Source organism: Onychomys torridus, chromosome 14, assembly GCF_903995425.1.
Source record: "Onychomys torridus chromosome 14, mOncTor1.1, whole genome shotgun sequence".
In the NCBI taxonomy this organism is placed as follows: Eukaryota; Metazoa; Chordata; class Mammalia; order Rodentia; family Cricetidae; genus Onychomys; species Onychomys torridus.
This window is the reverse complement of record NC_050456.1, coordinates 35,071,237-35,099,225: the sequence shown is the minus strand read 5'-3', so window position 1 is coordinate 35,099,225 and position 27,989 is coordinate 35,071,237. Positions and strand designations below refer to the sequence as shown.

The window sequence follows — 27,989 nt, the reverse complement described above, 5'->3', positions numbered from 1 at the left end:
CACAACACTCACAGGAAGAACTGTGGTAGAAGTGTACAATCATCTTAAGACTTCATAGAAATCACTTTGTTCTTAGCTACCAAATATACAAAATGGGAACAATAATTCCTGTCTTAGAAAGCTCTAGTTAAGACCATAATCACCATCTTCTCTGAGGTAACAGTAGTCCCCTGTTCATTCAATACTCAAATGGCTCTGATAGAGGGCACTTTGTGGTTATTTCCCTTAATGTTACCAGTGAACACATGGGCTTGCTAAGGTAATCATACTCTTTCTCAGAAAAAGACACTGAAATACAGAGTTTTAAATACCATGCCCAACACAAGGCTGATAGTGAAGTTATAATTCAGCCTGGGAAGCTGGACCCAGTCACTGCTCTGCAGGAAGACTTACTGGAGGGTCATGAAAGTCAGGCTAAATATGTGAGAGTCAGTTGGTAGTTACAGTGAGTTATCACAGACTCTACTAATGAAAAACAGGAATGACTGATGTCACTGGGGTACAGAACAGAGACAGGAAAAGTGATGTGAGAGCCTTGGCATGGGTGGCTGAGGTCTTCCTCTGAGTTAACTATGAAAGGAATGGCTCATTTCAAAATTTTTACTCCCCTCATTTATTGTCAGAGAAAATATTAATCATTGAATTAGCTCAGATATAATTTTCTTTTCAGTTTATCATGAATATTTTAATCACTATCATTTTTAAAATTTCCTCTCCTCTAGTCTTTCACAATTTATCTAGAAACAGATAAAAAATCAAGTATGTAATTCTAAGACCAATATTATATATATATATATATATATATATATATATATATATATATATATATATTTAAGACACAAAATATATATGCACTTAATACATGAGACCAGCACTTTTTTTGATTCCTTTAAAATTGTCCATGTATTTATGAGATGCTAATTAATTCTGACAAACATCTAACTCCCACTTCCTTCCCTTCACTCTTAGCAAATATCCATCAGTGTTTCCACTGCTCTTATTCAGAAAACAGGCACAAAAATAGCTAAAAATCTAAGTAAATATGTTTGTCTCAGGCTTTTTTATTAAACCAGAATCAGATGGACTATAAGCATGACTTGTTTGAGTATACTTTCTTTTATTGTATCTCACAGACACTGCGTTATTCAGAAATGGAAAGTTGGGCAACTCTGAATCCAGTTTTTGTTCATGTAAACACACAGTTCTCACCTCAAAGAGGAGAGGTGGGTTATTCTGGAACCAATATGAGTGATCATGACCCAGGAGCACAGATTTAGATTTTCCCATATTCAGTGTCCCAAAGCACTGATGACTTTATAGCAAGACAACAAATCAAGGTTTTTTTTAAAACATATTTGTAGCTGGGAGGTGGTCATGCATACCTTTAATCCCAGCACTTGGGAGGCAGAACTAGGCAGATCTCTATGAGTTCAAGGCCAGCCTGGTCTAAAGAGCAAGATCCAGGACAGGCACCAAAACTACATGGAGAAATCCTGTCACAAAAACAAAACAAAACAAAAATGTAGAAATGCTAGTCGGTAGGCTACGGCAAAGCAGGGAAGTCTCAGCTGTGGGCCTCAGATGCCATCTGACAGCACTCTTGGCCCTTCAGGTGGTTATAAACTAGGTTTTTGCTCATATATTCCAAGCGACTTATCTGATGGCTATAAAGGTATTACGTCATGGACAGAGGAAGACAATAAATGGCTATTATGAGTAGTGTTAAAGACGCAACAAGATAATGTTATTTGTTGGCTTGCAACAACCCAAATTCTTCACATTTTTGAAATTCTAATCAGTTAGTCAGCCTTGCAAAAGGTTCCATGGAAAGCATGTTTCTTTTCAGGAATGGTCTTCACATTTGGGAATGCTGTTGTCCTGTAGCAGAGATTCCCTCAGTCCTTCTGTTTGTGTTGTGTTTTGCCAATTGTCAAAATATTTGAAGTTTTCTTACTATTGTTGTATCTGTTCTAATGATCTGTGGTCCATTGTCTTTGATGAAACTGTGCAATTTGAAGTCATCAGAAACCATGCCCCAAATGACGGTGCCCTGCTTGCTATTTCCTCAGGCTGTTCTTCCATATGTCCCTCCTATTCAGCTTCCTTAGGCCATGAGGCCAACTCATTGAATTTAGGCCAGTCAATATCCCTGAAGTGGCCTGTAAATGTTCCAGTGAAAGATTCACATGCCTCTTGCTTTTTACCAGAATTAGATGTAATAGACCTTAGAGAGGAAGGCGTGAGGAGAGCTCAGGTAGGTTACACACCAAGCTTGTTGAAGCAAACCTCTGGCAAGTTGTCAGTGCAAAGAACAAAGGCACCTGGAGACATCAAAAGTGCTGCTTCGTGAGCTCACAAATGCCAAGTCAACAAGCCGAGCTTGGTGCTGATGTAAAGAAACAGTCAACGGTCTGTTAGATCAAACCAGGTATAGCATTCTCTTAGGTCAAAGACTAATACAGAATAAGACTTTAACCCTTTACAGTCTTATGATGGCTAGGAACAGGTAAGAAACTACAAAACTGATTTGGAAAGAACTTGACTCATGAGGTTTAAGGTAGGAAATTGCCCCCACAAACAATGACAAAAAGTCATAGTGTGAAAGAAGTGCTGATGTAAAAACTGCAGCATGTTTTCCAGAGGATTCATTTTAAATGAGTGAGGAAGGTGAGTACATTAAACAGCAGACTTTCAATGCACAGCACTCAGGGCTACACAGAGTAAAAAAGCATAAAGGACTTCCATAGCTACAGAGGTTAATTCAAAGATCAGACCAACACGCATGTTAGGACTAAAGGATTAATACAGCTGGTGACTTCACATGAAGCCAAGGTTCCCATACCATCCTGAGATTCCTGGAGACATGATGCATTTAAATTGACTCCCCCTGTGTTCTGTAAATGGATGAAAAAAGAAGGCTGATAGACAGCACATGTGTTTAGAAAATGGTTTATTGAAGTTTTTAAACTCAGAGTAGGGGTCAACTATAAAGGAATAAGACAGTGCTTTGAAAATATTACTGCTCAGTGGCATTGCACCTGACCACCCAAGAGCTGTCAGTGAAAGGTAATTTTTCTGTTCACTATGTACCTGTTTATACATCCATTCTGCAGGACATGAAAAAAATACAAACTTGGTACCTAAGTATCATTGTTTTATCAGTCTTCAGCTGCAAGACTACAATTTCTCTGATGCACACAGTCAATTGAAATTCTGGAAAGGCTTCACTGTAGAGCTGTGGCTTCTTCCACAGGAGGAGCTGCTTCACACAGATTAGTTTATTAGGTAGACTCTACCATTGAAGTGGCTCTGAAGCATGTTCAAATAACAACAAAAGATGTAAGCAACCTTGTCTTCAGCTTATTCGATAACAGGATGAGAAGATTTGCATGGATTGATGTTAGTTTTGAGAAAATTCAGTTGTGAATCAAGTGCTTTCAAACAGTGTCACATTCTACTGAGAAATCTTTTGTAAAAACATCAATCAGTGTGATAAATCTCCCTGCTGTCTATTTTAAGACATTGACTTAGTCACCCAACCTTCCCAAAACACCATAGTGGTCAGTTAGCAGCCATCAACATCAGGAAAAGACCTTGTGCCACCAAAAGTTTCTATGAAGTTTGGTGATTGTCAGTGTATCTTACCAATAAAGCATTTCAATCAAAGTACAGATATTGTTTGCAGGCAAGATGCATTACACACTTAGTAAACTGAAAATAGTATAAACATAAACTTCATGTACTTTGGGAAAGCAAGAAAAAAGACCTACACTCTGTGTGTTGACATTTGCTTTATAATCTAGAATTGAACCTGCATCATCTTTGAGGTATGTTTACCATCTTGGTACATTAACTCAGACCCTCTTTCATCTGTAAGTCTAATATATCTACAGTCACCCATTTTGTATAGTATTCTTAGTTGTATGGATTCCTTTAAAAAATCAGATTCCAAAATGACCTTTTCTGGGTGTATCATATCCCAATTTCATTTATGACTTTTTGGTTAATTGTAATTAAGTCTTGCAATCTTATCTGACATTGAGAGTCAGCATCGTCTAACAATACAAATATTAAGACGTTCCACTGAAGTAAAATCTAATGTCTTATATTATTTAGCCATTGCTGTGTGACTAATTTATACCCTCCTGTTAAAAACAAAAACAAAACAACAACAACAAAAACCCTGTGATTTAGACTGCACTATTCTCACATGGTGTTTGTGGGTCATGAAAACACATATTGTTTGCTTGAGTGTTAGTTACTCAATATCATATTTTGAGGCCATTATTAGTAAAACAGGAAAGGACTCCAGTCTCATTTCAAGAATCAACTTGGGAGGAATCCTCATTAATGGCCACTGATATGTTGCCTTTCAGCTTTAGAATACTGATATTTTGCTAACTGTTGTCCAGAGGTTTCCCCTGGTTTTTGGAGTGTGAATATCTATCTCTAGTGAGCTGTCCTATATCATGGAGCAAGTTTCCTTCAAAGCAAGAAACATATAGTAGAGAAAGCAAATGAATGCTGAAAATATTTATAAACTAATCACCAAGTTGACTTTACATTGTCTTGATTTAATTATGGTAACTGAGCCCCTACCCAAGGAGAGAGAATCATAGAAGAATATTCATGCTAGAAGGTTTAACTGATAGGTGCAATTTAAAGGCTGTCTGCCACCCTGGTACAATGATGGGTTTGTTAGATGCTTTATCAAAATTGACTGAGAAAAGTACTTTCCAATCAAAGACACGATCTGTTGACATTTAAAGGTTAACTTATATGTTGATGATGTATGTACACAGTTTGATTTCTGTTGCTGTGATAAAACACTGTGACAAAATCCACAGCAGGAAGATAGGACTTATTTTAGTTCACAATTTTATATTATTGGCCAGCCCTGTGAAAAAGTTACAACAGCAAAATCCTGAGACAGCTGGTCATGTGACATCCACAGTAGCAAGCAGAGGGACAAAATGCATATATGCTTATTTTCTTTTTGCTTATGATCAGCTCAATTTCTCTACTCTTATACAGTTTAGGATCCCTGGCTTAGCAAATGTCACCTCACAATAGGCTGGGTCATCTCACATCAATTAACTTATTTAAGATAACCCCTAAAAAACATGCCTATAGGCCAACCTGATCAAGACAGTCCCTCACTGAGACTTTTATTCCAGGTCTAAATTGTTCTGAGCTGACCACTAAAACTAATTACTACAAAGTTATGTGTAGCTATTAATATTGTTATATATGTATATATATATATTAACATTACTGTGTCTCCTGATGAACTACTTAATTCTGCATGAATTAAAGGAACCTCTAAAGTCCTAAACAAACTGAATCTCATTGGAGTCACTAAATATGATAAAAGTTTGTTAAATTAAGAAAATGAGGTGAGCTAGAAGCATCACATCATCCCAGAAAATGAGTGGTGAAATACAGAATACATTTATGAATAAGTCCTTTGAGTCTGATGAGAACTAGACAAGATTCTACCTCTGGAAAGCCTAATTCACTGTGAAGGCATAGGGAGCAAAGGAAAAAGAATAAATGTATGAGTGATTCTGTGATTCTAATAACCACAATGAAGAAGAATGACAGAACAAAGAGATGTGGGCACACAGAGGGCCTGATTTAAAAAGGAAAGTTAACAGACACTCTTAAATCCATGAGGAAGAAAGTTTATGGAAAGGTAGGAACGTAATGCCTCAATAATGGAATTATCTTCAAACAAGGTAGTTAATTCCACCTCCAGTGAAGTGAGAAAAAAAAATTATGTAAGAACATGGCTTCTGATGCATTTCCGAAAGCAAGAACAGCAAGCAACATGAAAGTCTCATCTTCTCTCTAAAATAAATATGGAGTACATGCTCCAAGAATGGACAGTTTAAGGCAAAGGTAAAATAGAATAAAACTTGATAGGTGGAGAGGTTGGAGTAAAGGCCAAAGTCCTTGGGACTCTAAAATGTCAAACTGGGAAAGAGAAGCTCAGTTCAAATCTTATTACTTCAAGAAAACAGTACAGAATCAAGTCCCGATTTTCATCCTCTCCCTGGCCCACAATGAAACTCATCCTTTAAAACCTGTAACATGAAAGGCTCAAAGACACATTCCCCTGTGGCTTCTCAACACATGTAGCCAACCTGTAACTGTGGTGGGCAAGTTGTGCCCGAGTATAGCTATGAGTGCAGCCCAACAGAAAATTGTATACTTAACATAGTAGTGGGCATTTTTTTAAACTTTATTTTGTAACTCAACAATCTAGTTCTTGAGTGTGAACTCTGTAGATGACAATGTTGTGTTGCAATGTCAAAAAAGTTGCTCATGCAGTCAAGCAAGGACAGTCTGTCTTAATTGTGCAGCGTCCCATCTCTGACCTTCCTCCTGATGAACTGTGCTTTGTGAGGGCAGAAGCAATGACCCTTCCCGTGACGTGGTATCCTGAGTGTAAATATTAACTTAAGTACTCAATAAATATTCATTTACAAATACATGTGTTTTTAAAGTGACGTGATAGAATTAACACATTTTCTCTTCCTTAGCCATCTATACAATTTGTATTTTGCCTTCAAAATACAGCTGAAGGACATCTTTGAGGTTTGCTGTCAGCCCTCTCTGCTTCCTTTGTTTTCATTAACTCCTGGTGCAAATATCTGCATTTGTTACACTGAAGCTTGTTCCGCTGCTGTCTCGCTGAGAACAATAACCATGATGTGTTTAGATGTGACTCTTCAGACAACAAGTGCTTAGTCGGTTTAAAAGGTCGCCTAAAGCTTGTATTAAAAGAATGGCAAGAGAAAGTAGCTGGCGCACAGATGGGAAACAGACGGCAGTTCATGAAAACTTCTTACATTCTACAAATAAGAAAACACTAAGCAAATTACTGTCCCCAGTGAATTTGCATCTAGGGCTCTGATAAGTGACACAAAATATGGAGGAAACTGTCACAACCATCTTAATAATTAATTCAAGAATAATGACTTAATAAAAGTATCCCCAAAGTAGTGTCACAGGCAACTTGTATAAAACAACCTTAAATAAGAGCACACACCTTAATAATCCATATGCGTAAGAAAATGAAATTGTGTTCAGATATGCCATCTTATGATGATCTAACTTAATATAGAAATAGCATTTAAGGATCTGGAGTTAGTGTCTTATTAGCCATCTCTTTATAAAAATATCTTGAGTTATTCTTTCACATGAAGTGGGATAATGTTTTTTGAACTATGTGAGATGCTACAATTCAAATATTTTAAAACAGCAATAGACATGTCTTTGTGAAGACAACAGTGGAAAGTGACTATATTTTGAATGGTTTTAGGAGACTGACTTCTACTTCCAGTTTGGGTCAGAGACTGTATTTCTCTTAATTGTATGGGGCATGGGCATATGATCACAAGGACACTGGATACATCTAAGAAAATAGTATAGTATTTTTAAGATTCTTCTGTGGGTGGAGAGATGGCTCAGAGGGTAAGAGGACTGGAGTTAGGTTCCTAGTACCCCCACCAGGTCACTCAGAATTGACTCTAGTCCAGTGTCAAGGGGCCCAATGCCTTATTCTGGCCTCCATGGACAGCCCCATGTTCAGGGTGTACATACAGACAACCAAGCAGATGCACACACCTTTGAAATTATGAATAAAAAGTTGAAAATTCTTTCGGTGGTGGCGCACGCCTTTAATCCCAGCACTCTGGAGGCAGAGGCAGGCGGATCTCTGTAAGTTCAAGGCCAGCCTGGTCTCCAAAGCCCGTTCCAGGAAAGGCTCCAAAGCTACACAGAGAGACCCTGTCTCGAAAAAAAAAAATTCTTTCATACTTGTCAGTTCTCAAAAGTGAGTTCCATTACAGTTGCAATTTCTAGATTGTTTAGGAACTACAACAGGAGAATGCTCTCCATTTCAATATTAGATATTAGATTTGAATATTAGACATTATACTGTGGTAATTTGATAATAGCTGGTATCTGTTAAGAATAAGTCAATCACTTCAGTGAATACTTGTTTATATTTAACAACTGATAACATCATATGATATTCACTCAGTAAACTGCCTTCCTAAGTGATAAGTATTTAGAGTAAAAGATATGAGTAGAATCTAGCTATGATTTTTTTTTGCTTCCTATGAACAAATGTTATTATTAGAAACAGTTAAAACAGACACTCTGATAAAAACTACAAGTAACCTCTAATGTATTTACTTTTTAATACTTGTTTCAGAATCACAAACAACATCTGAAAATATTTTCTTCCTATATAATAAATAATAAAATGTTATTACTGTATATTAATATGAAGCAGAGGGTTTCATTATGACATTTCCACACTTGCATATAATGTGCATTACTCATAGTCACATATTTACTATGAACTGATGATGAATGCAGCATTGTGTTTAGTAGAGGCCAGTATATTTAAACTAAGTTGAGTATGTGAGCTACAGTAGATAGATATCATTTTATCAATTGAAGTATTGGTAAAAGAAAAATAAAAATCTAACTGGTTTTTCTTCTCACCCAATGTAACAAACATTTAAACCCACTTTATTGAAAGTAAGGATTTAATGTTGATTTTTTTAAACTCATGAATCTTTTATTCACTTACCTGATTAATCAGGACTAATTGCATGAAGTGGGTACTTAGTTCTGTCTAGAGTTTTATATAAAGTAATAGAGATTTACAGTAAGTGTATCCTAGTACTCAAATGGTTTTTCAGGGATTTGACATAATGACTTACTGAGTAAGAGAAAGTATATTCAACCAAATGTGTAACAGGCCTATGCTATGGGTGAACAAGAAAGAAACAGCAGGACAACAGCATACACATAAAACTTGCTTTGTAGAGTTAGAAAGACCTGCACCCTTCAGTACAAGTAGATAGGAGAAAACAGAAAGTATATGTTGCAGATGTGAGACTCAGAAGAAACTAAGGCAGGAGAGTGGAGAACAGTGTTCCGGGGAGCATTAGAGCTAAAGAGCCAAAAGATGCAAATAAGGGATCTGAAATAGCATGATAGAAAGCCTGAACGGGGGGCCACCATAGACAAATTTGTGGTATGAATTCAGCTAGATGCCAGAGGCATGATAATGATGGGAGAAACTGACCTGACTTTTTGGTTTAAGATATTGCTGCGGTTACATGTTGAAAAACAGTATCAATGCAGCCATCCCTATTCAAGCAGGAAACAATGACTTCATAATTTCTCACTTTGTATGTGTGCATAAAACAAATGATGCTAATAATGACATATCAATATATACATATCTTGCCTGGAGTCAGATAATTTTGCAGCATTCTCATCTTTTCATAGTATGTGAAACTTCAATTAATGAGGCTATGTTACTGATTATAATAAAAATGCTATTTATATGCAACTGATAGCCAGACATTAGAAGAAACCAAATTACAAATTAATTCATGCAAACTTCTCAATTTGAAGTTTCTATGATAAAGATGAATGTATGTTTTAGGATGTTATTATTAAATTATTTTCTAAAACATCTAATGTATTTTATAGTTAAATAATAAAGAGATAATTTTGAGAAGATGTAAAAAAGATGATAACTAGGTAATCACAATGATAAATAATGTTTATGAAAATTATATTTTATATGGTAATTTAAATGAAATAATATTAAATACAAATGATGGATGTTACAAAAGAAGAAGCCCAAATTTTGGTCATTATCTATCATACAAGACAACCAAGGTCATTTAGCTTCTGACCACTGGGAGCCAAGGAAGAGAAATCTATGGTTTACTTAGCTATTTCGAGCTTTTATCATAGAACTACATAACATTAGAAGATCCTTGGGGATGGCTAAGTTCATACATTCTGGCGTCTTGTGCCTACTTGAGCATAAAATCCTCTCTCTAAGGATTTAAAATTACTTTTGAAGGGTATTAACACAATCCATCATGTGCACGTTGGAATTTTTACTTTAATAATATAATAATGTGCTGAATCAGCTCTGCTTCTAACTTCTCCCAAGGAGTTTTATTCTGTTGCACAAGTTCTAATTTTGTTGCCCAGGATGACCTGGAATAGGGTTAAATGTCTTTTGACAGCAGATTCTGCTTTATGAACTAAAATGGGAAATGCTAGGAAGCAAGTCATTTGTTTATTTATGAGGCTTTGTCATTACCTCAGAAATATACCAGCTAAAAAACAGTTTATTCTTGGAGACAATAAAATGATTGCTAGCACCCACATAAGAAATTGTTTAAATTTTAACATAGGTGGAAGACTTATTTCAATAAATTATAGCATCTGTTTCTTATAAAACAAATATTTTTCTTTTAAAATATAAACTAGTCACAATTAATTACAACTTATCTTGCTTGTTTTAATTCTAATTTTTACTGAGGTAATTTAGAAATGTATTGTTTAGATATTGAGCAAAAATGTTTTTATATAAAATGTATACAATATGATAAGCATAATAACTAAAGTGTGAATTTAACATACATATTATAAATCAGTTACAAAATTGTAAACATGGTCACAGTAGGGCATATCCCCTAACTATAAATGTTCTATTAAACTCTGAGACAATGCGATGTTATTATTCATACAATAATGTCATTGTTCATCAGTTTATCCTTCCTGTCACAAAACACCAAACTAAATAACTTGGGAGAGGAAAGAATTATTTTGGCTCCTGATTTAAGATTTTCTCTCTGGTGTCACTTGATGTCATGGGGAAGTAGTAAACTGACAGAGAGACAAGCTGGGGAAAGCTATCCACCTCATGGTAGCTAGGAATCACAGACAGATGGGGATGAGGAAGGGGCTGTACAAGACACATCTTTCTGGAGCAGCCCTGAGTGCCCCACTCCTTTCATCCAGATTTTATGCCTTAGTCTCCCTCCTCAGCCTCCAATTTCACTAAATCTGAGTCATTCATATATTAGGTCAAAATTCGAGTGATCATGTTGCTTCCCTAAATGCATAACTGAACATTGCACAGGAAACTATGCCTTGGCACAGAAGTCATTGTGGGACATTTTAGATCCAGTCTGTAACGTTTACTAGTATATATTAATAAGTGTTTCACCAAAGTAAATTATAACCTCAAATTCTGACAAATTTATAGCCTTCACTATTTGTTAATTGTAATTATAATGATCATATCTAAAAAGTAATATTGCTCTTAATCTTTAACCAATCCAAATGGTTAAAGATCAATTTCCTTTTAGTTTAATCAAAATGTGATGTTTTGCTTCCATATGAAAAAATGAAAGGGAAGTACTGAGCATGCTCTTGGGGGAAAAATCCACTACAGGATTGTTTTTTGTTGCAGACAAAGGGATAAAGAATTGGGGGATGGAGAGAAAGAGGGTAAGAAAGACAGAGGTGGGAGAGTGGGAGAGAGGAAGAGGCAGAACGCAGAGAAGAACATCTGTATCTGTTGAAAAAGATGCACTAACTTTAAGTACATATCTGGTTCTTATTAAAATACATGAAATATGAAATTTAGGAAAGAGAAAATGGTGAATGATAGAATAGTGGGTCAAGAAAAAACAGAAGCTAGATAAAATAGGAAAAATAGAGAAGTTATGAAAGAGTGTGGTATGTCAGCTATAATAGCTGGATAATGGATGGTGTTATTAGAAATGAAAGAAGGGAATCCATACTGTAGAAATTAAAGTACTATGCAATAAAATGTTTGTGTGTAGAAATATGTAAATATCCATAGCATTTAAAGAGAAAATATAAAAAATCTTGAAGTAGTATCTGGAAACAAGAAAAGTAAAACAATAAAAATTCACATAATTTTATAGATGAACAAAAATACATTATTTTCACTGATGTGCATAAATGAATAAACCTTAAGACAAAAGAAGTTTCATCTCTTAGCAAGTAAAATGTATTCTTGTAATATGGTCTTTGTCCAACATAATAATGCAATATGTCATTTCAATGCAGTTGATTTTATTTATCTCTATTCAAATAATGATAGCATCATCAAAGGACAAAAATTTTGAACTCCGAGTTTAAAGCCTGCCTCTGCTATTTTCTTGCTACATTACACAGGGAAAATCACTTAACTCCTATAACTCTTCTCATCTGTACTGTGGCATAATTGCAGTAAGTTCATTATAGAGCCCACAAGAAGACTAATTCCTTATATGCACAAATTCTTAACATACATTATTGTATCAATACTGTTACCATCATTAATTTTCATTTTTCTGTACAACACACAAAATTAAAAAGATGTATTAAATGATGAAATTAAAAAAAATCTATCTATTTTATGTTTCAATACTTCTTTCAGAAGGAAAAATAAGACTTAGATTAAAAAATAAATGTGATTTTATTTTAAAGAAAAAAGATACTAAATGATAATACAAGTCAAAATGAAGATCAAATTAGTGTGCGGGCCATTTAGTACATGAGTAAATCCCTGCTGGCTCTCTACTGCTGTTATACTAAATATCAAATAACAACAAAGTGGGCTTCAGATAGGCTAGATGCATTATCTTACGGTTCTAGAACCAAAATCCAAAATGAATATTAAAACATTGTGGTGTTAAAATCAAGATAGCAATATCCTTCTGAGGATTCTGCAAAAATCAGTTCTCTTGCCTCTTCTAGCTTGTATTCTTTGACTTGTAGACATATCCTCTATCTTCAGTAAGAGATAACATCCTTTACAAGCCCATCTTCTCTCCTGAATCAAAATGCCTTTTGCTGCTAATCCATATAATAAGTGTGACTTCATTTAGAATCCACTGAGATAATCTAGGACAAGCCTGTCCACCTACAAAGTCATTTTGACAATATAAGGTAACAGTTTCTAGGAAATAGAATGTTGTTTTCTCTGTATCAGACCATGATAGCAAGATAAGAAGCAGAAGGAGAGCAGAAGACACTAGACTGTTCTGCAAGATTTACCTTTAAATATTTATAAATGTTTGGTCAAGGAGAAACAAACTTGAAGCAGATACAAATGTACAACGCAAAATTCCATTGTTTTTTTAGGTGTTTTAAATGTATATCTACGTTTGAAAGGGCAGACAACAATAGAGAATCCTCTATGGTCTTCAAGTGGGAATAAAGGACAACGATGGAATGAGGCTCATGTTAATATATATCCAATTACTTCATTTCAGGTAAGAAATAACTTTGTTCATAGATTGCTGTGTATTGAATGCAACATTAAATACATACTATGAAGAAGCAGTAAATACATTAATATTCAGAAATTCTGTATAAGAGAAATAAAAATCATGTATTTTAGTTCCTCTTGAGTTTGAAAGGCTATTTTATGAAGACAAATGCTCCTTTATTAGCATCCATGAAGTAGCATATAGAAAAAAAATCTATCAAAACACGAGGCATTGCACATAGTAGTACATGCCTTTAACCCCAGCACTCAGGAGGCTGAGGCAGGTAGATCTCTAAGTTTGAAGTTAGCCTGGTCTGTAAAGAGTGTTCTAGAACAACCAGTCCTACACAGAGAAACCTTCTCTCTGAAAAACAACAACAAAAGAAACCAAAACTGCTCAAGGTATTTGCATACTCATCCATTTCCATAGAATCAATTACATGCATTTTATTCTCCACAGGAAATAATATAGATTTTCACAATAATAAAACCGGATATCATTCAAATACATTTTCCAGCTCAGTCATTTATTACTTTAATCAAAATCAGAATTTTTAAGCAAATTATATTTCTCTCTGTAGACAGAAGTTAGACTTCAGTTGAATACCAAAATGTCACCTATAAAGATATCAAAAATTTAATTATAAGGTTTTTAATTGAAATAAGAAACTTTAATAATCACTGTAAAAGAGTATATGTGTGAGATATTTTAATAAAGTTGGCAGCATGGTTTTTGTGATTTAAGTAACTATATCAACATGTGTGTGTGTGTACCTACCTATGTTTTCATACATTTCTAGCCAACATATACCAAAGTATTTTTATTTCTTTAAAATAGTAAAAATGTCTTTAAAATTTAATCACATTTCATATAGTCTATACTTTTATTCTTTATGTTGAAGGTACTCAAACCCACTTATTGATATCATGCATCCATGTCATGGCATACATTTAAGGGTACAGAGAGTCAGATAGATCCATTTATGCACTCTTTTCATTGATAGAATCTCTGCTCACAATTTGTAAAATTTTGACTGTTTGAGAGGTTGAACTTCTACATTTAACTAGGTTGATAAAATAGTTTTCACAAGAGTAGGGGTAAGGAATTAAATAAAAGTACTTGAAATCATATATCTATGAATCCAACAGAATCATTTTGTATCTATGAAGGATAATACAGTTGTTAAAATTGAAATAATTTATCCTGTGAAAACAGGATTCAAAGTACAATTACTATTAAAGTGTGTGTGTGTGTGTGTGTATGTGTGTGTGTACATTGAAGAATATTTTTCTAAAAATACTGATGGTCTCTACATATTTTGCTTTCTGCATGGGTTACCTCTTCATCACAAATGATTAAATTAAACACATATACATGAAGGATTTAAGTTTGATAATGTTATCAAGACAATCCTTTATTGACATTATATCAATTTAATGGACATCTGTTAAGTACCTCCAGGACAATCTTTATTTCTTTAGATATTTGTTGAAAAAAAAAAAATGTGAGCTCCTACTTTGTCTGTCACATTGGCAAGCATGAAAATTTAGTAAAATTCTTGTTGTAAAACATGCTGGAAGCTGACTGGTACACAGGAAAGGGAGAGATCTCAGGATATACATACATATAAACAGAAACAGAACACTTTTCATGGCTGGATTCTTGGAAGCAGACATTAATGACTAAGAATTTTGGGCTTACAAAGTGGCTTACTCTCCCACCTGAGTGTTCCTAAATACCCAGCAGCTGCTTCCCAAATACTTGACTCAGAGGCTTAATATTACTTATAAATGCTTGACCAGTAGCTCAGGCTTATCACTGACTAGCTCTTACACTTAAATTAACCCATAATTCTTATCTATGTTTAGTCACGTGGCTTGGTAACTTTTCTCAGTACAGCAGTCTCATCTTGCTTCCTCTGTGTATGACTGGTGGCTCCTTGACTCTGCCTTCCTTCTTCCCAGCATTCTCCAAGTCTGGTCACCCTACCTATACTTCTTGCCAGGCTACTGGCCAATCAGCATTCTATTAAACTAATTTGAGTGGCAAATCTTTGCAGTATACAAGAGCATTATCTCACAGCAAGTGTTGAATAATGCCTGAACTATAGATTTGTTTAGACTGTAAAAAGGGGGGATGAGATAAGATTCAGGGACATATATTATCACTTCTGTCTTAAATTTGTTAATAAAAATGCCTAAGGAAAAACATTTTAAAGATGTGGGAGAAGTTGTTGGAAACACCAGTCTGAAGTTTTTAAGACACAGACTGTGTCATCAGATTATATCTCTTACTGTAAACAGCCTGAATAGTTGATATTAACAAAGAAAGTTTTACATAGTGAAATGAGCAAATCAGTGATGCAACCATACAAAACCATTCATTAAGAGGAACTATGACAGACATACTCCTTCTAAGTAGTATCTTAGGGAAATTCAAATATTCATAGAATTAAATAAGAGAAAGAGAGACAAACTCAAAGTAGAAAACAAGTAAATTACTGGTAGAATGTCCTTTCTTGTAACATAATTTGTAAAATTCTACTTTCATGAGATATTTGACTTCTAAATCTTACCAAATAGAATGAATACTTTTTTTGTAATTGATAGTAGATAATTGACAAACTTAGGTTTTAGTTAAGTCACAGATACACAAGTTATATTTTATATGAGACACCGTGTCTACTAGAGAATTCTTTTTCAATGTTCAGTTTCCTTTTTAATGACCCCTATCTCCATGGAAGGGTGCATACAGGCAGCTAGGAGACAAGATGTGTTTACTTGAAGATCTTGTCTTGGTTGACAGTTTTGCCTTTATGCTAGAGGGCCCCCTTCCAAGGAAAAGTACTCTCCAGCCAGGGTCTGGATTTCCTCACTACCAGGATCCAGTATCCACCATGTATATGTTGTATAGTCCCCCTGCCAATTTGGACTCATCAGAAAGACAGGCTTTGGCCTCAGAAGACTCAAATGCCAGAAATGGAGCTGCTGTTGTTGGTTCTAAAGAGGGCCACACTAGCAAAGGCATTCTTCCTCAGTTTGTCCAATCTCTAGAATATTCCAGCAATATGGTTGCAACTCATGAACTCCTGGGTAAGCTCTTCAGCAAAGTGGCATACACACTCGGCATACCAACAGAGACAAGCCATCTGTATCATAATGCTCCCCCAAAATATGCCAGCACCACAGAGAGGGTGTCATCATTGGAGTACTTATACTTAAACACATCCAATGTGAAAGGTATCCTGGGGCACATGATCTGCTAAGGGGCCCTTGGCCTTGGGCTCAGCTGCCAGTGCCTACTCACATTCATCCATCTCCTCAGCAGTTGAGGCAGCTGCCTCGTTTCTTCTTTCCACTCAACCTTGGGCTTCTGTTTCTCTTCCCATGAACCCCTTTCCTTCCTTGGGGGTATCCTTTTAAGGCTGGCTCTCTATAAACGCCTTAGCATCAAACTGGGCCATCTTCTCACACAGCTTCACTTCCCCCAAGAGAGTCTTGAAATGGGTCTGGTTAATGCAGGTAAGAAACCAGCCTTTGGTACTGGGAAAGGCCTGGGGAAAAGAAGGTTCCAAACACTATAGAGCCACAGCAGCGTGCAACTGTGCTATCAGTCAGTGACACTAGCTTACCACTATGGAAACTTCTAGTTTTCCAGAGAGCATCCAGCAGCCTTGTCTCCCCTTGTGCATTTGCATTTTCAGTGGCCTGATTTGTGGTGGTGCGTGATGCCCAAAGTGGGGAACACTCAGGTGCTGACTGGAGAAATGGTGTCACTGTCAGCAAAGCTCATGTACCAGCAGAGCTGCTGCCTCTGGAGTACTTCCTGGCAGCTCCTCCTTGCTTACATAATAGGTGAGATGACATTGCTCTGAAACACACAGAAGCCCTTGTCATGCTCAAATGCTGGAATCTACCTGGCAAGAAATTTTCGAGAACTTCTGGGGTGCAGTAGCTTGGCAGAGGTGGAAGCAGGGTGGTGCAGAGAGCACACAGACCTGAGCCCCACTGTGTTGAGCAGTGAAGGTCCTCCAGATTTCAGGATATTTATACAGGGTCCCAGCCGCCATGGTAATTGTGCAAAGAGGTGGGGGGGATGAGAAATTTACATGAAAGCACAAGGAAATAGGAATAAATAAATAAACAAATAACTGTCTTAACTAAAACACCTTCAATATTCAGAGTTAATTGAATTGCCTGCAGGAAAATATTAAACTATAATATGATTTATTCAAATAGACTCTTTCTTCTATCAGTTTTTCACATTAAGGGAAGTACAGAGTTTGCTTATTAGATAATGTTTTTGCAAGAAAACCTAGCTAATTATCCAAGAGGCAGCATGGAACTGTAGATAGCAGGTGCCCTCAGAACATGAGTGCTGAGAGACTCACAGAAATAGAAGGCAGAGCACCAGGTCTGAGGTTGTAGGCTTCTGGAGTTGAGTTGCCTTTCCCTCCAGTTTGGCCAGTCTCAGTCCACGGGCCTCTGTTTCTCACAATTGTTGGCTAAAAGATGGAAATTCAGGATCTTTTGTTATCAGAAACCAAAGGTGTGTTTTAAATTCAAAAAGATGTCCAGGTCCAATACCCATGAAAATGTGTTTCTGCAGCTGCTGAGATTTGCGTAAAATTCACAGAAACAAATAAAAAAGAATATATAAAGAGATATTCAAGACTGTTAAAAATAATCCAACTTTATTCCTAGTGGTCTATGTAAGCCTTGGAGAAATCCTCCCTGCTGTACTCAGCTCTACTTCTGATTTAGAAGGCAGTTAGAGTTTGCTTAGTTGGTTCTCAATGTACTTTCTATTCCCTGCCTACCTTGGACGTTTTCATAGATTTATAGCACCAGAAAATCCCTACTCTCATCTGCTATCAGTTTTGATTGGCCTGAAGGACTTCATTTGACATTTCTTGAAGTGTGGGTCTGTTGAGGATGGATTCTTTTCACCTTCTGTACTTTTAAAAAATTGTCTTGTTCACTTTCATTTTTCAAAAAAAAGAAAAGAAAAGAAAAAGGAAAAAGAAAAAATCGTTTCCTCTAGGCATAGCTGCACGGTTTTTCTTTTAGAACTTTCAGTGTGCTTCTGTCTCTGTATTCTTTCCAAGTGTGAATCTCTGGCTGCACACACATTTATTCCTCTCTCTATTGTGCCAGCCTCCTTCTCTGAGATCGTTTGTGATTTTTTTTTTCTCCTTGTTGCTGGATATATAAACTTAAATTCTGATATGCTTTGGTGTGTTCTTTCATTTCTTTGTACTCCTAATTTACTGAATTTCTGGGCCCTGTGTGGTCATCATTACATGAAAACTAAGGATTGTCTAGCTACTTTCTTCACCCCTCTTAGTTCTCCATTCTAGCCTTTCAAACTCCTCTTCGAAAATTTGTGGGTTGGGGGGGGGGGGGCATAGGGGGTGGTGGGGAATTTGAGACAGGGTTTCTTTGGGTAGCCTCAACTGTCCTGGAACTCACTCTGTAGACCAAGCTGGCCTCAACTCAGAGTTCTGCCTGCCTCTGCCTCTACCTCTCTAAGTGCTGGGATTAAAGGCATGTGCCACCACCACTTAATTTTGTGTTTGATTTTGAATAGCTTATATTCTGCCTGTATATTCAATGATCATTTGTTTGGTAATATCTACTCTGAATTTAATCTTTTTCAGTGAATTTTTCATCTCAGGATTGGACATTTCAATCTCTATAAATTCAATGTTAGTCTTTGTACAAAATATTTTTTTCTTTAATTTTTTTTATTTATTATATTTGTGTTTTAATTTTACATATCAGCCATGGGTTCCCCTGTCCTCCCCCCTCCTGCCCCCACCCCCATCTTAACCCCAGCCCCTCCCCTCCATTCCTATCTCCTCCAGGGCCAAGACTCCCCTGGGGATTCATTTAAACCTGGTAGATTCAGTACAGGCAGGTCCAGTCACCTCCTTCCAGGCTGAGCAAAGTGTCCCTGTGTAAGCCCAAGGTTCCAAACAGCCAGCTCATGCACTAAGGACAGGTCCAGGTCCCACTGCCTGGATGCCTCTCAAACAGTTCAAGCTATTCAATTGTCTCACTTATCCAGAGGGCCTGATCCAGTTGGGGGCTCCATATTTTTTATTTCACTAATTAAAGCCTTAAGTCTGTGTAGCCAAGTCATGATTAACTATTTGGAGTCCCTATCTGTTCATACACATCTATTTCAATTCTTGGTTTGTTTTAAATAGATAGATTCTTCTTCCCTTTATGAATCTTTTTTTTTGTTTGTTTTTCTTTGAAAATTTTGTAATTTGGGTGGTAGGCATCATGAATTTTAACATAATAGGTACCAGATATTTGTAAAATTTTGTAAGTAGTACAAAGCATTTACAGTAATGTGCTTAAGTGACTTAGAAACAATATATACATTTTAAAGATTTAAGATTTATGAAAGAAAACCATTTTCCCTTGCCCTCCCTCTCTACTTCTCTCTTCTTCTTTACCTTTCTCCTTTTCTTCCTCTCTAACCTCCCTTTATTTTCTCTCTTTTTTTAGTATTTTCTGATGTTGTTTATGCCTGACCTCCTTTGCTTTGTTTTCTTCCTATTGTGTTTTAAGAAAACAGAATTCTAAACAGGGCCCTGGGCTTAAGAGGTCCATCACCAAGTCCAAATCCTTTGTCAGTCCTGTGAACGTAACTTTGCAAACAAGTTAAGTGAAGCCAAGATTTATAGCATTATTTAAAGGCCATTCAGGTGTAATATTTTTTTAAAAACTCTAGCTGTCTTTTTCTATGGGGATTCTCAATTCAGTCCCTTCTGCTCAAATTTTCTACTGAATTTGAAACTGGTTCAGATGACTCTGACCTAAAAGCTCTATACAGGGCAAGCATTGAGTGACATGATTTCCATTTCTCATGGATCGATGTTGGTTTTTATTGATATGATCATCATTATATCAAGCCTGAGGCTCTGTGCCCCAAAAAACATTGTGTAGACTACTCCATTCGGTAATTTGTGTGTTTCAAATGGAAGAAAACAATCTGGTTTCAACTACTTGGGGTAAAAACAATCAGAAGGTAAAAATTTTGCATCAGTGTATTTTTAGCAAAATTGCCAGTGAGAAACCAAGATAAGTAACAATTTTTAATTATTACATTTCTGTTCTTTTATTTCACAATGTATTTTTAGATCTATTGACTAAAATGTCTATTAATTAAAATTATATTTCATTTCATTAATCTTAACTGTGCAAGGAAACTACTCATACCCTGACATAATATACTCTTTTAGTTTGTTTTATTTTTCTTTATTGTTAGTTAGAATTATTTCAAATTAAGTATTTTTTGCTTTGAAATAATTTATACAGAATGCAGAGTTTTAAAATACTTTGTTAGGTCATGCCTACCAAAAATCATTGTTATATCAAGAGATAGAAATATGTCATAAATTAAATTGTAAAATATTATATCATTCAAACATATAACATTTGAAAATATTTTTAAGTCAAGCAGATAGCATGCTGTCTCTTTTCTTTTGGAGTAGTAAATTAGATATGAGTGGTATTGAGTGTCTCTTTCTGTATGAATGATGTAGTTTCACTTGATTGAAAATTTAATTACATTGATCTAAAAACTCGTACAACATGCATACTTGACTGTTTTGTTGAGCATCTACAGTCAGTTTGTATAGTGAAAATAAAATTGTATTGTAGGTCAAATAAAGCTTTTATTATATGGAAATTTCTTTGTGGGCTTTTTCATAAAATTAATTTAGCACTATCAGTGTAATGATAATATATTTTGGTAGCATATTTCGCAATATTTGAAAGGATTAGAGCAAAACTTACCAGGTACCAAGGAAAACTATTTACTTCTGTTGTTACTACTGTGCTTTGTTTATGATATAATCTAAATTTTTCCAAAAATAGAGGCAGTATGAGACAATACAATTACAGTTCATTAGTTTTGCCTAAAGTGATTAAAGATCTTTACTCTTAAATCCTCATTTAAATATTTGGAAACAAATTTCAAAGAAATTTAAATATAAGTAATTATTACTAAATGATGAGCATGTTCTTCTCAACATGACTTTACTGTCTAACAATAAAAACAACCTGGAAAGTATCACTGTCACTGAGAGACATATTCTCAAGCAGTTCTATATTTGATATGGTGAGTTGCAACACAAATTGCTAGATGGTCTTATTAATTAAAAAACCCAGAGCCAGATATCAGGGTGAAAGATGAAAAATCAGAGACTCAGAACAAGCCAGTCACAAGTTCTTACCTCTAGGAAATCCTCAGCCTCAAGATGAAGTTCCTGTTTCTTCATGCCTTATATACCTTTCTATGTCCTGCCATATTACTTCCTGGGATTAAAGGTGTGTATACTTCCCAGTAATGGGATTAAGGGTGTCTGCCACCACTGCATGGCTCTGTTTCCAGTGTGGCCTTGAACTCACAGAGATCCACACGGATCTCTGTCTCCTGAGTGATAGGATAAAGGGTGTGGGCCACCACTGTCTGGCCTCTGTGTCTAATCTAGTAGCTGGCTCTGTCCTCTGATCCCCAGAGCAAGTTTATTAGGGTACACAATATATTACTACAGTGAGTCAAGTTCCAGGAGGATTATACAGATATTTTGATGATGGCTAAATTCACATTTAAAACATTTTAAAGGGAAAGACGGATAACTCATAGGTTGAGAATGCATATTGCTCTTGCAGAGGACCCTAGATCAACTCTTAGCACCCACAACAAGCAATTGACATAATTCCAGCTTTAGGGTCTCTAACGCCTCTGGCCCCCATGGGTACATACAAACACGTACACATGGAAAGACTCATAGCCATATGCATAATTCAAGACAGGAAATTAAATCTTCTGAATGAATACCTCCCATTTATAGTTCACAGTGTGCTGTTCCTCTGTCCTCCCCAACATTTCACATCTCAGATTGTTATTTCAGATTAGAAGCTTTTAATACTGACACTCAGAGAGTTGAACTGAGTGCTGTGAAGTTGTACCCCTAGTTGATATTGTCTCCAGCTTCTCCAGGGAAGAAGCCAACACTAGCTGCCTATAAGGGTATCTCACTTTGTAACTCTTAGATTTTATTTTATTTTTTATTATATTTTTGTTATTTAATACAATTTTTAATTAAATACATTTTGTTTATATTCCTCTCCTCCCCTAAGTACTTCCAGATCTTCTGCCTGCACCCTAAACACTCAACTTCAAGTTCTTTCTCAATAAATAAACAAAAATTTAATATAACCACAGAACTCCCCAAAATCAAGAAAATAAAATAAAACAACCCCTCCCCCCCAAAAAATATCCCACTGAACTATAAACATACAAAAAAATGCGGAGTCCATTATCTATTGGTCAACTACAGCTGAACATGAGGCATGTCCTGAAGTAATTGAAAGACCCAGTGTCACTCGTTTGGAGAAAACTAATTTTTCCCTCTCCAGCAAGTATAAGTCACATTTTTCAGTTGGTAAGCTTTTACTCCAGTAGCTAGGTTTCCATTCTTTATTCATTGTTTCAAAAATATAACAAAATAAAATATAAGAAGATGAAACACAAACTGCCATATTGAAGTCGGACAAGACAAACCAACAGAAGAAATCACTGCTTGAATGACCAAGAACGTGAGACTAGATAGCCCAGAGACCCAGGGTAAACCACACAAAACTGGTCTAAAAACAGAACAAAAATGTAATGATAAAATGACTCCTACTAACGTTCCGATATACTCATAGTTTAGTGCCTTATTCAACCATCAAATATCTTTTCCAATGCCTGAGCCAAGCTCAGTAATTTATTGAACTAGTAAAATAAGCATGATTATTAATTCTACCTGAATGTATTAATATCATAATTTTCCCAGGGATATTCATAGTCAGTTCTCAAACCACATCCTTAAACTTCTACACTTCCCTCCATGGTAACAGTCACAAAGATTCTATCCCTTGTCAGAAAGAAAATACTTGGGAACACACTTGCCAAAGCTGCCTGAACAGTGAAGTCAGTATCTGAAGATATTGTACTATCTGTTCCTTTAACTACTTGTATTCATTAGCTCTGCACATAATCTTCTTCACGTACTGAGAAATGGCATTTAAACACAAGTTTAATCTATCTGCCTCTATGTTGTCAAGTGCATATGCTCTATAAAAGCTTTGTTCATCAGAAACTGTTAATCTATTACTTGTAACAAGTGTGTGTGTGTGTGTGTGTGTGTGTGTGTGTGTGTGTGTGTGTGTGATGTAATTTTAAAGCAGAACCCCCATTTTAAAAACCCATCTGAAGTGGTCCACCAAAAGTTAATTCTTTTTCAACTAAAAGAAATATTTTAAGGGTGGGTGTTTTGCCTGCATGTAGGTCTCGACACCATGTGAGTACCTTCTGCCAGTGGAGGCCAAAAGGGTGCATAGAACCCATAGAACTGGAGTTGCAGGAGGTTGTGATCTGCCATGGGAGTGCTCAGAGCTGAACACCACTTCTCTGCTTTGAATGCAGAAAATGTGAAATAATGTCGACATAGTCACGCAGGAAGAACAAGTTTTACATAATTTTCTTTTTCAGGAAAACTAAGCCTTGACATTTCTCCTGATATCTACATGCCATTAACTCTTTCAAATATATTAAACCAAATTCACCCAAAAGTACACAATAAAAAAGATTTTTTAACATGGGATAAAATAGTAGTCAGAATAATAATGAAACTTTGCAAACATGCAAAAAAGCTTTTTAAACAGAGATACATTTTTTTCTCAAAGTGAATGTAATTATTTGAATACATTGCAATTCACTCATTCCTTCCATTGTAAAATACATAAAATTCAGAGTTGCGTTACTGTTTCTGCTACATACATGAAAGTTGCCAGCAAGGACATATTTATATATATAAAGGCTTAAACTGTCAAATATGACATATTCTTGAACTGAATACCTAAATATCTTATTTCTAAAATCTTCCTTTTCCTAGAAAATATAACTATCTCCAAGATCTTAATCTTGATGGTATGAATAAATCTACTATGATCTATATATTTTAATTTGAAGTTAGAATTGAATGTATAAATAGAACAATGTGATAAATGGTTCTTGTGAAAATGAACGAGTTCAAAAACAGTCCATATCTTCTCAGTAGCCAACTACAATAAAAACTAAAAACAAGCAACTAGAGCGATGCCAGTGGGCATGCCAACATGCATGGGGAAAGCCCACAAAGCCTCAACCCTACACAAATACTGCAGGCAACTGAGGAAAGCTGGGAGCAGGAAAGGTGGTCTTCTTAGGAGAAGATCATATAAATTGGTTGCCCAAGGACAAATGAACAGTCCTGAAAACATGCATACAAATAACATGATGCATACTGAGCAGGTTATATTTAGGAATATGTGTGTGTGTGTGTGTGTGTGTGTGTGTGTGTGTGTGTGTGTATGCATACAAAAGCAGTTATAGAAAGAAGAGGACATGAATATGAAGAAGAGTGGAGGGGGTATACGAGAAGGTATAAAGGGAAAAAGAATAAATTTAATTGTATTATAATCTCAAAAACAAAAATAAGCAAGCAACTATGCCTTAGAGGAGCTTTCTAAGACTATAGTATCTCTCTGTCCCACTGGATTGGACTCCCAATAATCACTAAGTTACAAATAAATATTAAAAACACTTCACATGTAACAAGAGTTTTGTAAGAAAGTATTTTTATCATACTAATTCCCTGATTTAATTCTATAGAATGTCTAATACTTATACTAGGTTTCTATAGAAAGAAATCAACTTGCTACACTTAATGGCCAATGAGATCAGCAGTGGTTTCAAAAGTCAGTGAAACTAATGAATGTTCAAATCATCTAACTTTTATAATCATCCCACTAATTCAATATCTTGAAGGAATGAAATAATCCTGTAAGGAATTGCTCTAGATATAGAAAGCCCTCTTGGCGAAGTATGGTTCAATTTTTGTTAATTTGTAAACTAAACATGTAGTACATCACTTTGCCAGTGGGCAGATAGCACATATGTTAAATTATTTTAGATAATCTTTTCCCCATAACTCCCTTGCAATCTATCCAAAAAAAGAAAAAGAAAGAACCACATCTTTCACAACTCTCCTGATTCAACATTTTTGTCTTCAATGTAAGCTTAGGTCTGACTTTGCAACTTTGATCAAGCTGCAGAGGAAGGCAGGAAGATAAGAAAAAGAAAATTGATAATTATCAATATAATTGAACCAGTGGGAGTCATCAGTCTTATAAGACAATGACTATAGACAATTTTAGAGTGATGGACCTTACAACTAAAACATGGCTTCCCACTGCAAAGAGCTCACAGCTGATGTGTAGATTCTTGTTCACTTTCATTTTTTACTTGTAAATATAAATGTACTGCTTTATATTGGCCCCTAATTGCAGATAAAGAGAATTACTAAGTGAACATAATTGTATAGTTTAAGAAACACTTAATAATTTCATGAAACTATTCACTTTCACGTAGCTAAGAGAACCTAAATACTCCTAAAGCTGTTGCTTGCACATTCTTTTCAAGGAAAATTTTGATTCCAACTTTCAATGTTTAAATCAAGTGATTCCAACGTCCAAGTTAAATCCCATGTGTAGGGCATCTTACCTAACTAACCCTTAGTGGACTCCTCGCTCTTACATCACTTCATCATACAAAGCATATGAGAATACAGTTTCCTTGTCTTCTTCATGGCTGTATTGCAAGTCCGGCATTGTCCTCCATACACACTATTAGCTGACCTTCTGTCCCCACTTCCTGTTATGACCTTTTCAAAGTTAAATTCTGAGTAATTTAACATAATTCTGCAAGAAAAGTCTAGACTATTATGGGTAGTTAATTATTATACAAAAATTCGCCAGCTAAAACACTTCTCACTTTCCTTCTGTCTAAAATTAAAATGACTGGCAAACAGAAATCTATGAAACTCTATATTCAAGTACTTATAATACATAAAATAAAAATCTAGTCTAATGACAGACCACTATGTTATTCCAACAAAGTATGGTTATTTTATCGAAAGTGAAACCCGTTTGTTTATATGGAACTAAAAAACACTCTCAGAACTGGTTTAGGATGACAGTTTGTTCCTGTTCCCATCAGCAAAGAGACAGCGTCCCATAATGAAAGAGAGATGTGGTCAGGGAAATTGTGATTTATTCTATCACTGATTCTGAATCAAGTAAGGGTCTGTATCTGAGGTCACCCAAAATACTTAATCTCCACCTCTTTGCAGTCATATCCCAGATAGCTTCATACTTAACATCCCAACTTCAGTAGTTTCTTATTTCAAAGCATAGAAAATAGTTCTTTCTGCCCACTGGACTGGAAGACTCAAAATTCCTACCTAAGCTGAAAATTTGGTTCAGAGTGCTTGCTCTTTAGCCCACCCTTTACTTTTTCTTCAGTGATATAGATTGTTTTGGATATTTTCCAGAGACAGCTTTGTACAGTCTTAAGTATAATGAATAAATAATAAGGATAAACAGGAAACAGTATTAAAAATAAAATCTATTAATTAAGACTTCACAAAATATTTCCCTTACTAAGTTGTAATGACTCTGTCTACTAGGCTGCAATATCTTACACTAGAATAATTTATTGAATTACTGTTTCTTTAGAAATACCAACTTAATATTCTATTTGAAAATTTTGAGAGTGTAAACCATTAAATACATTGAATACATTGGTTACATTTTACTACCTAAAGTATTAATTTTTTTGGATAAAAGACGTAGCTTGAAGACTAAGAAGATAATTCTAAATTGTCTCCTTCAAAAGTAAATAATTAAAATTATCTAATCATGCTTATTTTGTTATCATAGCTGGAATTTATAAATGAAGTCTACCTGGTATCACTCATCTGATCTCTCAATACTCATTCACTGAACCTCCATGTTCACCAAGTGTAAATACTGGAAATTCAAAGACTTTTCACTGGATTCAAATTTATGAGTTTGTACTCATAAATAGCATCAAGTTTTAAATGTAGATTTTCAAAGTAAAATCACAGCAGGTTAGTGAAAAAAAGAGTACAAAAAGCATGAGGGACCTATGCAGTGTACCTGCAAAGCATCAAAGCATTTCAACAGGATATTGCATGGTTCTGTTCTTGGCTTTCAAAAAATATATATACTGAAAATATAACTGATTCATACCTTAAGATACTTCTCCAAGGGTTGTGCTGTGTGCTTAGAGGAAACTGAGGGAATATCTTTCTGCACAATAAAAGCACTCTAACGAATTGTTCATATTTGTAGCTAATTTTTGAAGGCATTCGAGGTCCTGGGATAGAAGGTGACATCGCCATTGATGATGTTTCAATAGCTGAAGGAGAATGTGCAAAACAAGACCTAACAACTAAGAGTAAGTGTCTCTCCTAATGAATGTCATGTAATGTGATGTGGAAGTGACCTAACAGCTATGACAGTAACACGTTTCCATTTCCTACAAAAAGTTATGTTCTAGTTCAAACTTTCTTATTTCTGTCTGTAAATCATCCAAGGTATGCTTAAGTCACATGACTAAATGCCATTGTTGCCATATTTGCAGTAACATAAAATTTACATAATTTCTACGTGATTCTATGTATGCTAATGCACTGTGATTTTTAAAAACAGATTTAAAATTATTTATTTATGCTATTTTGTCATGGGTTTGGAAAACTTTTATTAAAATACTTGGCAAATCTATACACTTAATACTCATATAACCAAGTCATTTTTAACTCCAAATAGTTGGATATGCTGTTTCTTAATGCAGGTATATGGAAATTTAGAATGTATGTTCTTAATCCTGCTTTTTCTGATATAATTTACATCATGTGTACGCTACAATCCTGTTAAATAATTTTATTTTTATCTGTAG

At 35.4% G+C, this 27,989-nt stretch overlaps 1 protein-coding gene and 1 pseudogene across 3 annotated transcripts in view; one reads left to right on the top strand and one right to left on the bottom strand.

Annotated features, from left to right (window-relative positions):
- Mdga2 (MAM domain containing glycosylphosphatidylinositol anchor 2) overlaps window positions 1–27,989 on the top strand; it is an 818,335-nt gene that overhangs the window by 746,941 nt on the left and 43,405 nt on the right. For all 3 annotated transcript variants that reach the window (XR_004946565.1, XR_004946564.1, XM_036206646.1), the window contains exons 15-16: window positions 12,994–13,124; window positions 27,383–27,488. Coding sequence is in view for 1 of the 3 variants with exons in the window: in XM_036206646.1 (XP_036062539.1) it covers window positions 12,994–13,124; window positions 27,383–27,488 (237 nt within the window). In the remaining 2 variants the exon portion in view is untranslated. The remainder of the gene's footprint in view (window positions 1–12,993; window positions 13,125–27,382; window positions 27,489–27,989) is intronic.
- Window positions 15,898–17,190, bottom strand: LOC118595829 (annotated as a pseudogene).